Genomic DNA, 12538 nt, shown 5'->3' on the forward strand with positions numbered 1-12538 from the left:
TATTGCTGAAAGAAAGCTTAATGTGTAAAATAAATGGCTGAACTGAGCTGAAAGAGCTCAACATTTTAAAAGTAAAATGGTTAAAAAAAGTAAAAACCTGTAAAAGAGGTTAAGCACAAGAATTCCCTATGCATTTTAATGGGGCAAAAATCCTGGAAAATCTTGGAATATCTTGAAAAGTTCAAAGATTTGAAAGACTAAAAGTCGTAGCTGAAAGGAATAAGATGAAAGGGTTGAACATTGTAATAGTAGAATGGTAAAAATAGGTGAAAGTTTGAAGAAGTTTAAAATTGCCTCACATTTTGGCACAAAATGGCCGCCAAACTGTAGGTGGTGTTGCCATCCCATAATAATCTTGAACCTTATGTTGAAGTCCAAAACCTTGTGAACATTTCAATATTCGAACGGTGTCTCTAGCCAAAAGAATGTTAAAGTTACAATTGTTTAAAGAAGCAAAGGTGTGGCCAATGGAGCAAAAAGATTGGAAAATCTGGGAATATCCGGGAATATCTGGAAAAGTTCAAGGATTTGAAGGACCAAAAGTCATAGCTGAAAGGAATAAGCTGAAAGGGTTGAACATTGTAATAGTAGAATGGTAAAAATAGGTGAAAGTTTGAAGAAGTTTAAAATTGCCTCACATTTTGGCACAAAATGGCGGCCAAACTGTAGGTGGTGTTGCCATCCCATAATAATTTTGAACCTTATGTTGAAGTCCAAAACCTTGTGAACATTTCAATATTTGAACGGTGTCTCTAGCCAAAAGAATGTTAAAGTTACAGTTGTTTAATGAAGCAAAGGTGTGGCCAATGGAGCAAAATAATTGGAAAATCCGGGAATATCCGGGAATATCTGGAAAAGTTCAAGGATTTGAAGGACAAAATGTCATAGCTAGAATAAGATGAAAGAGCTGAACATTTTCATAGTCAAACGGTTAAAATAGGTGAAAAATTGTAGAAGGAGTTTAGCTGTGAACTTCTGCACGAAAAATTCTCCATGTATTTCAATGGAGCAAAAATTCCCGGAAAACCTGGAATATCTTAAAAAGTAAAAGGATTTGAAAAACCAAAAGTCATAGCACAAATAAGCAGAAAGAGCTGAACATTTTAAAAGTTGAATGGTTACAATCGGTTAAAAATTGTAGAAGGAGTTAAGCGGCGAAAAACGGCGGAAGATAGGCGTAAAGAATAATAAATAAAGAGAAACAGGAAAACAAAGGGTTGAATGCTTTACAGCATTCAACCAATAAATAAAGAGAAACAGGAAAACAAAGGGTTGAATGCTTTATAGCATTCAACCAACTAGAAGGAGCTGCATTTCCAGAAGAAAATGCAGGGTTGAATGCTGTACTGCTGAATGAAAGCTGAATTAGCTGAAGAAATGGCTGAACTGTACTGGAAGAACCATGAAAAGTTAAAGGTGCAAAAGTCCTAGCAGGAATAAGCTGAAAAAGTTGAACATTGTAATAGTAGAATGGCTGAAATAGGTCAAAATTTGTAGGACTTAAGCATGAAAGCTGAAATTGTTGAAAAAATGGCTGAATTGTTGAAAATTTGAAGATGTTGCTAAAATGGCTAAAAGTACTAGCATTGGAACCAGCATCATCAACTGACTCCAAAAAACACGTTGTTTGAGAGTATTATATTGGTAAAAGCTACATGTTCTAAGTTGATAGAAAATCCACTCTTTTCAAAATGGCGGCTTTTTTATTGATTTTATCTCCATAGCAACCATTTTATGTTTGGGTCGCCTGGAGATGAGGAACAAATCCACGTCGGTTTCAGATGAATCGGAAAAAGTAAATTTTTGGACGTCCTTAGCAACGAGCTTTGTTTGCTAACCACGCCCACATTCCTTATATGTCCAGATCCAGTGAATTTCAATATGTTCAGTTCCAGCCATGGATGAAATTTATTGCAACATTTGCTTCAGATTTTGTCAAAAAATGCCCACCAAACAGTAGGTTGTGTTGCCATCCCATAATAATTTCAAAACGTATGTTGAAGTCCAAAGCCTTGTGAGCATTTCAATGTTTGAACGGTGCCTCTAGCTGAAAGCGTGTTAAAGTTATAATGCTTGAAAGCAACAAAGGTTTTCAAGGATTCTCCATGTATTTAAATGAAGCAAAAATCTTGGAAAATCCTGGAAAATCTTGGAATATCTTGAAAAGTTCAAAGATTTGAAAGACTAAAAGTCGTAGCTGAAAGGAATAAGCTGAAAGGGTTGAACATTGTAATAGTAGAAGGATTAAAATACGTGAAAGTTTGAAGAAGTTTAAAATTGCCTCACATTTTGGCACAAAATGGCTGCCAAACTGTAGGTGGTGTTGCCATCCCATAATAATTTTGAACCTTATGTTGAAGTCCAAAATCTTGTGAACATTTCAATATTTGAACGGTGTCTCTGGCCAAAAGAATGTTAAAGTTACAATTGTTTAAAGAAGCAAAGGTGTGGCCAATGGAGCAAAAACATTGGAAAATCTGGGAATATCCGGGAATATCTGGAAAAGTTCAAAGATTTGAAGGACCAAAAGTCATAGCTGAAAGGAATAAGATGAAAGGGTTGAACATTGTAATAGTAGAATGGTAAAAATAGGTGAAAGTTTGAAGAAGTTTAAAATTGCCTCACATTTTGGCACAAAATGGCCGCCAAACTGTAGGTGGTGTTGCCATCCCATAATAATTTTTAAACCTTATGTTGAAGTCCAAAACCTTGTGAACATTTCAATATTTGAACGGTGTCTCTAGCCAAAAGAATGTTAAAGTTACAATTGTTTAAAGAAGCAAAGGTGTGGCCAATGGAGCAAAAACATTGGAAAATCTGGGAATATCCGGGAATATCTGGAAAAGTTCAAAGATTTGAAGGACCAAAATGTCATAGCTAGAATAAGATGAAAGAGCTGAACATTTTCATAGTCGAACGGTTAAAATAGGTGAAAAATTGTAGAAGGAGTTTAACTGTGAACTTCTGAACGAAAAATTCTCCATGTATTTCAATGGAGCAAAAATTCCTGGAAAACCTGGAATATCTTAAAAAGTAAAAGGATTTGAAAAACCAAAAGTCATAGCAGAAATAAGATGAAAGAGATGAACATTTTAATAGTAGAATGGTTAAAATAGGTTAAAATTTGTAGAAGTAGTTAAACGCCAAAAAACGGCGGAAGATACTATAATAATAACTAGAAGGAGCTGCATTTCCAGAAGAAAATGCAGGGTTGAATGCTGTATTGCTGAAAGAAAGCTAAATTTGTAAAAGAAATGGCTGAATTGAGCTGAAAGAGCTCAACATTTTAAAAGTAAAATGGTTAATATAGGTGAAAACCTGTAAAAGAGGTTAAGCACAAGAATTCCCTATGTAATTTAATGGAGCAAAATTCCTGGTAAATCCTGGAATATCTTAAAAAGTTCAATGATTTGAATGACCAAAAGTAATAACTGTAATAAGTTGAAAGAGTTGAACATTTTAAAAGTTGGTTGGAAGAAAATTTTGAAGCGTCCGAACCGGGTGTCGAACCTGGAACCTCATGAACCGTAACTTCCCAATGTATTTTAATAGGGCAAAAATTCCCGGAAAAACTGGAATATCTTAAAAAGTAAAAGGATTTGAAAAACCAAAAGTCATAGCAGGAATAAGCTGAAAGAGCTGAACATTTTAAAAGTTGAATGGTTAAAATGGGTTAAAAATTGTAGAAGGAGTTAAGCGCCAAAAAACGGCGGAAGATACTATAAGATACGATAATAATAAACTAGAAGAAGCTGCATTTCCAGAAGAAAATGCAGGGTTGAATGCTGTACTGCTGAATGAAAGCTGAATTAGCTGAAGAAATGGCTTAACTGTTCTGGAAAAACCTTGAAAAGTTAAAGGTGCAAAAGTCCTAGCAGGAATAAGATGAAAATGTTGAACATTGTAATAGTAGAATGGTTAAAATAGGTCAAAGTTTGTAGAAGGAGTTAAGCATTAAATCTGAAATTGTTAAAAAATGGCTGAACTGTTGAAAATGTAAAGATAATGCTAATATGGCTAAAAGTGCTAGCATTGGAATCAGCATTATCAACTGACTCCAAAAAACACGTTGTTTGAGAGTATCATATTGGTAAAAGCTACATGTTCTAAGTTGATAGAAAATCCACTCTTTTCAAAATGGCGGCTTTCTATTAATTTTATCTCCATAGCAACCATTTTACGTTTGGGTCGCCTGGGTATGACGAACAAATCGACGTCAGTTTCAGACAAATCGGAAAAAGTAAACCTTTGGACGTCCTTAGCAACGAAGTTTGTTTGCTCAGCACGCCCACATTCCTTATATGTCCAGATCCAGTGAATTTTAATATGTTCTGTTCCAGCCATGGATGAAGTTTATTGCAATATTTGCTTCATATTTTGTCATAAAATGGCCACCAAACAGTAGGTTGTGTCGACATCCCATAATGATTTCTAACCGTATTTTATGGCCCAAAGCTGAAAGAGTTGAACATTGAAATAGTAGAGTGGTTAAAATAGGTGAAAGTTTGAAGGAGTTTAAAATTGCCTCACATTTTGGCACAAAATGGCATTTAAACCGTAGGTAGTGTTGCCATCCCATAATAAGTTCAAAACCAATGCTGAAATCAAAAGCCTTGTGAAAATTTCAATGTTTGAACGGTGTCTCTAGCTGAAAGCATGTTGAAGTTACAATGGTTAAAGTAAACAAAGGTTTTCGATGATTATGCTTGTATTTAAATGGAGCATAGCTCCTGTAAAATCCTGGAATTTCCTGGAATATCTTGAAAATTTCAAGGATATGAAAGACCAAAATTCATAACTTAAAGGAATAAGCTATAAGAGTTGAACATTTCAATAGTAAAATGGTTAAAAACAGAAGTTTAAAAACGCCTCACGTTTAGGCACAAAATGGCCGCCAAACAGTAGGTTGTGTTGCCATCCCATAATAATTTCAAAACGTATGTTGAAGTCCAAAGCCTTGTGAACATTTCTATGTTTGAACAGTGCCTATAGCTGAAAGCATGTTAAAGTTATAATGCTTGAAAGCAACAAAGGTTTTCAAGGATTCTCCATGTATTTAAATGAAGCAAAAATCTTGGAAAATCCTGGAAAATCTTGGAATATCTTGAAAAGTTCAAAGATTTGAAAGACTAAAAGTCGTAGCTGAAAGGAATAAGCTGAAAGGGTTGAACATTGTAATAGTAGAAGGATTAAAATACGTGAAAGTTTGAAGAAGTTTAAAATTGCCTCACATTTTGGCACAAAATGGCCGCCAAACTGTAGGTGGTGTTGCCATCCCATAATAATTTTGAACTTTATGTTGAAGTCCAAAACCTTGTGAACATTTCAATATTTGAACGGTGTCTCTATCCAAAAGAATGTTAAAGTTACAATTGTTTAAAGAAGCAAAGGTGTGGCCGATGTAGCAAAAACATTGGAAAATCTGGGAATATCCGGGAATATCTGGAAGAGTTCAAAGATTTGAAGGACCAAAGGTCATAGCTGAAAGGAATAAGATGAAAGGGTTGAACATTGTAATAGTAGAATGGTAAAAATAGGTGAAAGTTTGAAGAAGTTTAAAATTGCCTTACATTTTGGCACAAAATGGCCGCCAAACTGTAGGTGGTGTTGCCATCCCATAATAATTTTGAACCTTATGTTGAAGTCCAAAACCTTGTGAACATTTCAATATTTGAACGGTGTCCCTAGCCAAAAGAATGTTAAAGTTACAATTGTTTAAAGAAGCAAAGGTGTGGCCAATGGAGCAAAAACATTGGAAAATCTGGGAATATCCGGGAATATCTGGAAAAGTTCAAGGATTTGAAGGACCAAAAGTCATAGCTGAAAGGAATAAGCTGAAAGGGTTGAACATTGTAATAGTAGAATGGTAAAAATAGGTGAAAGTTTGAAGAAGTTTAAAATTGCCTCACATTTTGGCACAAAATGGCCGCCAAACTGTAGGTGGTGTTGCCATCCCATAATAATTTTGAACCTTATGTTGAAGTCCAAAACCTTGTGAACATTTCAATATTTGAACTGTGTCTCTAGCCAAAAGAATGTTAAAGTTACAATTGTTTAAAGAAGCAAAGGTGTGGCCAATGGAGCAAAAAGATTGGAAAATCTGGGAATATCCGGGAATATCTGGAAAAGTTCAAAGATTTGAAGGACCAAAATGTCATAGCTAGAATAATATGAAAGAGCTGAACATTTTCATAGTGGAACGGTTAAAATAGGTGAAAAATTGTAGAAGGAGTTTAACTGTGAACTTCTGAACGAAAAATTCTCCATGTATTTCAATGGAGCAAAAATTCCCGGAAAACCTGGAATATCTTAAAAAGTACAAGGATTTGAAAAACCAAAAGTCATAGCTGGAATAAGCTGAAGGAGCTGAACATTTTAAAAGTTGAATGGTTAAAATAGGTTAAAAATTGTAGAAGTAGTTAAGTGTCAAAAAACAGCGGAAGATAGTGTAAATAATAATAAAGAAATAAAGAGAAACAGGAAAACAAAGGGTTGAATGCTTTATAGCATTCAACCAATAAAGAGAAACAGGAAAACAAAGGGTTGAATGCTTTACAGCATTCAACCAATAAATAAAGAGAAACAGGAAAACAAAGGGTTGAATGCTTTACAGCATTCAACCAATAAAGAGAAACAGGAAAACAAAGGGTTGAATGCTTTACAGCATTCAACCAATAATAATAAATAAAGAGAAACAGGAAAACAAAGGGTTGAATGCTTTACAGCATTCAACCAATAAATAAGTGGTTCGGATAGGGACAGAACACGATCATTCACTATTTATCACAGAGCAATTCTGAACTCTGAACCAGAAAATTATTCCATCATTTTCATTATTTAAATTGTTTTTTTTAAATTAAAAAACTCATTTTTTTGCTATTTTAAGATGTACGTATAAACACTGTGGTTAAAATAAAACGCTTGAGTTTCCCATTTAGGGGGCAAAATAAAGTATTTCTCTCGTCTTAACCCAGAACTTTTTATTTTAAATACCGGTAATTGTAAAAGTGTTCATCTCGGTTCTGTGTGCTACGTTATTATTTATTAACATTCTTATTTACTATTGATTTACATTCATTATTATTCAGTATAACTTGAAATTCACCCTATGGACACATATTTGCTAAAGTTGGAGCAGTTTTTACTCACATTTTTGTGACTAATGTCATAAAATACATGACTTAAAGGGCCTGTATATCATGCTATTCTTAGGCCTTTTATAGTAAACAATATCCATGTATATGATAAAATACTACCCTTAAAAAAATATATTTTAATCAAACGTGAGTTATTTTTAAAGCTCATTTTCCTACAAGAAGTGAGACGACTCGATCTCTGAGGCGTCAACTTTCTCTCTTGTGGGTGCCTCCCATTTCATGACATCAACCTCGGCAGCGTGTCGGTGTTTGGCCCACATCAACGAACAACATTTAAACTTTTGCAAAGACGGATGTGCATATTGTGCATAGAAAATCAAAGCGTTTAGCCAATCCCAGCTAGCTAGGGCCGTTGTTGGCAGCGCAGGCTGTTCTCACTTATCTACTTCACAGTGTGAGAACCCGCTCGTTTTCGTAGGTTGGGAGGGGCTCAGAGGGCCGGTTTTTGGAGGAATACTCAAAAATGCGGGAACGGATCAAAATTACACTTAAAAGCTCCCAAATCAGGTTTTGCAGGTTTTTACAGGCCCTTTAAATACTAACTTAGAACACAAACTTGAAAAACAAAAAGATTTAAAAGTTCGCCCAAAGGTTTATTTCTTAAGCTGAAGCACAGATTCAAAATCCACAGCAAATTCAAATCAACTGGGAACATGTACAAAAACACCTGAAAGAGAAAGAAATTTGATTGTAAAGGAGGAAAACTGGAGCCATTGAACTGCTAGAGACTGGTTTCTAAAAACAAACCGACCCATTTAGCAAACTGTGACAGATTACAGGTAAAAGTTATGAAAATACTGTTAGGGGTGCACAAATGACATTTATTTATTTCCCACAACTTCTGCCTGGAAATTGCTTTGCATTCACACAAAACCAATCCCAGAAAATACCAGGAGAAAATCCCAAATTCATGGATCATTTTGCTATTTTTTAGTTTTGTGGGTCAGGATAACGCGTTTCAAATCCTAAAAGCATTTTAAAATTTAGCTAAACTCTTTGTTTCCTTCGTCCGAATGAGAGCGTCTCGTGGGACTCCAGCTGTAGGTTTTGTGTCTAGTTGTGAGATGTTTGTGTAAGGGAAGACAGCAGCCTTAGCGTTGTCTTCTTGATCAACAAAGACACAGAATTCATGAAAACACCCCCACACATATTCCCCGTAGGTGTCCCTTTTGTTCGAGGTGGAGAACTTGGCGGTGGCTTCTCCGGCGACAGTGTCCCGCTGTGGGATCGTCTACAACGACTACGCCGACCTGGGATGGAGGCCTTTTGTTCAGTCTTGGCTGGACAAAAAAAACAAAGTACGACCCCCTTTGATCAGAAAAGTTGATGTTCTTCAATGAGAAGATGGGAAGAACTCATTTTTTGCTATGCTGGCTGTGACCTCTTAGGTCGAGGTGGATCATCTAAAGTGTTTGTTGGAAAAATACTTGGAGAGCACGCTGACTTTTAAGAAGACCCACTGTAAGGAGCTGATCCCCATCACTGAGCTGAATGGTGTCATCTCCCTGTGTCGCCTCTATGACTCCATGACTACAGACAGCAGTGGGGTCAGTCCAGTCCTGCCTTTATTGAGCGGAAACCAGATTAGACGTGTTTTTCACCCGTCTCCTCCCCCGTCCGTCAGGCGAATCACTCGGACACGGAAAAGCAGGGAAGGCTGGTGGAGCTGTGCTTTGTCTTCAGCCTTATCTGGTCCGTCTGTGCCTCCGTGGACGAGGACGGACGGAGGAAGATGGACAAATTCCTGCGAGAGATGGAGGGTACCTTCCCTTTCGAGGTCCGTCTATCGAGCAAAGGGTCACCAACTAAACCAAAGCCGAACTGTGTATTTTGCAAAGTTAAAAGCATAATTTCCTCCACAAGCAAATCAGCACAAAGACACTAGATTGTAGTTACAAATTAGATTGTAATCGACACAAACTTCGCTCAAAATACATAAAATTTCCAGAATTTTCTTTGGGAATTACATGAAGTTGAACAAGTTTTACTTAAATTCTTGTGACATTTGTGCCATACTTAAAATTGAGCTCTGATCAGTCTTATTTACCATCAATGAAAGTGTGTCATTGAACGCCTCACATTGCACTGTTTCAGGCACGAGAACAAGAAACACATTAAAATCTGTTAAAGACACCATTTAGACCCTATTTGTTGCAAATGTCCGCTTTATTGTGAAGTGCTTCCAAATTTTAGAAATACATTTTCTGCCTTGAACTGTCAGCATTAGCGGTGTGTATCGGCAAGAGTCTGGCGATACGATACATTTCCCGATACGCGTCCCACGATACGATACAATACGTATCTCAATATTGTATCGGAACACGTTTTTTTTGTTTTTTTTCCAGAGTATTACTTAAAAAAAACTCTACCTGAATTTCAGTACGTCCTTCATTAGAATAAAATGGTAAAATTCTGTTTACTAATTTCATGCAGCCTTAAGCACTGGAACTAGATCTCATATAAGTTGCTTTTACCCAAGCAAATTCCTAGTGCCTTTATTTCGGAAAATTAAAACATATAAAGGTAAGAGTCAACATTGTCTGATTTCCACAACAAAATATATTTCAGTAGAAAAAAAATGGAATGAATGTGGCTTAACCAATAAGGGCCTAAAAGTATGATTGAGGAAATAAAGTGCAATAAGTAATTGCTTAATGTTGCTACTCCAGTACTTTCAAACGGTTCAGGAGCCTGAAGGATGCAACAAAACAAGCTGCTTTTCGCTGAGATGTTGTTGTTTTGTGCGTGCAGAGCTGCTCAAAGAGGCTCAGTGGGCGGTGCTGCCAACTTCAGCCGCTGAAGGACATTAAAAAATAATTTTAAAAATATCGTCTTGACAGCTTTTTGAATCGATACACGTATCCCCAAATGAACTACTGGAAAATATCACCATTTTTGGTTGAGAAACCTCATTCTGTTCAGACATTTTTACCTTTTGCCCTTCCAGGATACCGTCTATGAGTACTATGTGGATCCAAACAGGGAAGCCTGGGTGCCTTTTGAGGACAAAGTCCCCAAATTTTGGCCTTACAACGACGAGTAAGTATAGTTCATGTGAACATATCTAAAGCTTTAGTCACAACTGCCCTAAAGGTCACACAGTCACTATGTACATTTTGCGCATATTCCACGAGAATATACTTGGAAAAAGTTAGAAAAGTTGTGGTCTTTAGTGACATTTTCAAGATTTTTCACAAATAAGACATGTTAAACCACGAAAGAAGTGCAAATAAACCACACAAAGAACACGTAAATCAACATGAAAGCCAGACTGGCCCAAAATTTGTGCATCAATTACGTCATTTGAACATGAAATGTGCGCCCTATACGCGACATAAAAGTCATACATCGGTGGGACATGCGTCTGTTAAGACATTCGTAAACATACGTGAAACGGTCGTGGAAAGCCACAAATTTGTGTATGTATGTCACAAAAATCCTGCACAATTATGCAAGATTTAGATAATAATTGTGTTAAAAACTACGCACAATAAGCATAAACTGTGTAATTCTCATTCGACCAAAAATTCTGAACAATTTAAAACCAAATTCACGTAAAGACGCATTGGCCGAGACCGTCTATGGACATCTGCACACGTCGATGAATGACGAAGACAAAGAAGAAAAAAACACTTATAAATTACTGTACATCTTTCACGAACATATTACGAAAAAGACTGAAATTTCACAAGAGGAAATTGCGCTAAATGTACGTAAAGGCTGTATGACACAGCCTTTAAGGGTGGATATTGGCTGTCTGTGGGTAAAAAATGGGCAAACCTTTACGGGTGACCGCATGGAATATCAAGATCGTAGATTGATCTGTGAGCCTGTAGAGCGAAAATGTTCCTGGCAGTTCATCCAGTTTTTTTCCCCCAACTTCCCAAAATCCTGCATACGACGCAAGGAACCTGTTAGTGCACCTTTCATGCAGCCTCACTTAGCGTAGGTTGTGTGGGCATCCTGTACGTCTATTGCCCCATGCATGCGGCTTTTGCGCATAATTAGTGAGGGGTCGGCACTCGCGCCTTACTAACAATTTGAGTTTGGTGTAATACGATACCATCGCCTGTACGTCATGCGTACAACTGCCATTAGCCTTAAGGTTACTTCCCGATACCACACCACTGCAATGATACGTTCCATTTTCACCTTGTGGTGAACACAACGAGAGAACAGCAAGACATACCTGTACTCCTCTTTACATGCGCCCGCTCCTCGCTCTGACCCTCCATGACATGTGACTAAGGCTTTATACCTGAGAAGGTATCTCATCTAGGCTGTTCTATCCCTCAGCACTCCTTTCTACAAGATTATAATCCCGACGGTGGACACAGTTCGTTACAACCTACTGGTGAAGGCTTTGGTGGCCGGTCAGCACCCCGTGCTGCTCACTGGGCCGGTGGGGACCGGGAAAACCTTGGTGGCTCAGAGTGTCCTGCAGGGCCTGGGGGAGAACTGGACGTCCCTCACCATCAACATGTCTGCACAGGTGTGTTTCCTCCACGCTCCATTTTTCCTCACAGCAGGAGATCCATCACACAGCGTGCAAACCACCTCTCAGTGACGGATAGGCTCCGTCTCAAATTCAACACACTGATTAAAAGTCGTATATTTTCCCCGCCCGATCGTGAAGTTACTGGAAACAGCTGAATGAGAACCAGACATGATGGAGGTTGTAATTAACGGTGCAGCCTCCCCTCCACATCCATCACTGCTGCCACAGTTTGTTCTGGCGCCCATCTCCCTCAAATCTGAGGACTACAGTTAAATGCTTGGTTTTCATGACCGCCTCTTAATCCTTCAGACTTCGTCCAACAACGTCCAGGCGATCGTGGAGAGCCGCTTGGAGAGGAGATCCAAAGGTGCCTTGGTGCCAGCTGGTGGGAAGCAGCTGCTCTGTTTTCTGGATGACCTCAACATGCCGGCCCATGACCTGTTTGGCTCTCAGCCTCCGCTGGAGCTGCTGCGCCTGTGGATGGACTACGGCTTCTGGTACGACCTGCAGAAACAAACCCCAAACTACATCAAGGTGAGACGACCGTGAAGACCCTCTGCTGCTCATTGGTTTCTACCAACAAGTCGCAAAGAAACTGACCGTGTTTGTGCTGTAACTGTACCAGGGCATGTTCCTGTTGGCCTCCATGGGGCCCCCTGGTGGTGGGAGGACCCAGATCTCTTCCCGCTTACAGGGTCACTTCAGCATCATCAATATGACTTTTCCTGATGTAAGTCTCTCTCCGTTTAAAATTCCACTCCGATTATCTTTTGATCTTTTTGTTTTTAACTTGTCCTGTCCAACAGCTGAGCAAGCAGAGCTGAAGGCCTCTTGTGTTGGACTGATTTACAATAGGGGTTTATGGATCTTCAGACAAACGGTG

General features: G+C 38.1%; 1 protein-coding gene across 2 annotated transcripts in view; it reads left to right on the top strand.

Annotated features, from left to right (window-relative positions):
* Nucleotides 1-12538, top strand: part of dnah2 (dynein axonemal heavy chain 2) — a 76550-nt gene that overhangs the window by 38366 nt on the left and 25646 nt on the right. The window contains exons 44-50 of one of the 2 annotated variants that reach the window (XM_023966257.1): nucleotides 8318-8455; nucleotides 8546-8704; nucleotides 8782-8934; nucleotides 10105-10196; nucleotides 11454-11649; nucleotides 11965-12189; nucleotides 12281-12385. In XM_023966257.1, coding sequence (XP_023822025.1) covers nucleotides 8318-8455; nucleotides 8546-8704; nucleotides 8782-8934; nucleotides 10105-10196; nucleotides 11454-11649; nucleotides 11965-12189; nucleotides 12281-12385 — 1068 coding nt within the window. The remainder of the gene's footprint in view (nucleotides 1-8317; nucleotides 8456-8545; nucleotides 8705-8781; nucleotides 8935-10104; nucleotides 10197-11453; nucleotides 11650-11964; nucleotides 12190-12280; nucleotides 12386-12538) is intronic. The other variant, XM_023966258.1, reaches the window with a different exon arrangement.

The sequence above is a fragment of the Oryzias latipes genome, chromosome 18, assembly GCF_002234675.1.
Source record: "Oryzias latipes chromosome 18, ASM223467v1".
NCBI lineage: Eukaryota > Metazoa > Chordata > Actinopteri > Beloniformes > Adrianichthyidae > Oryzias > Oryzias latipes.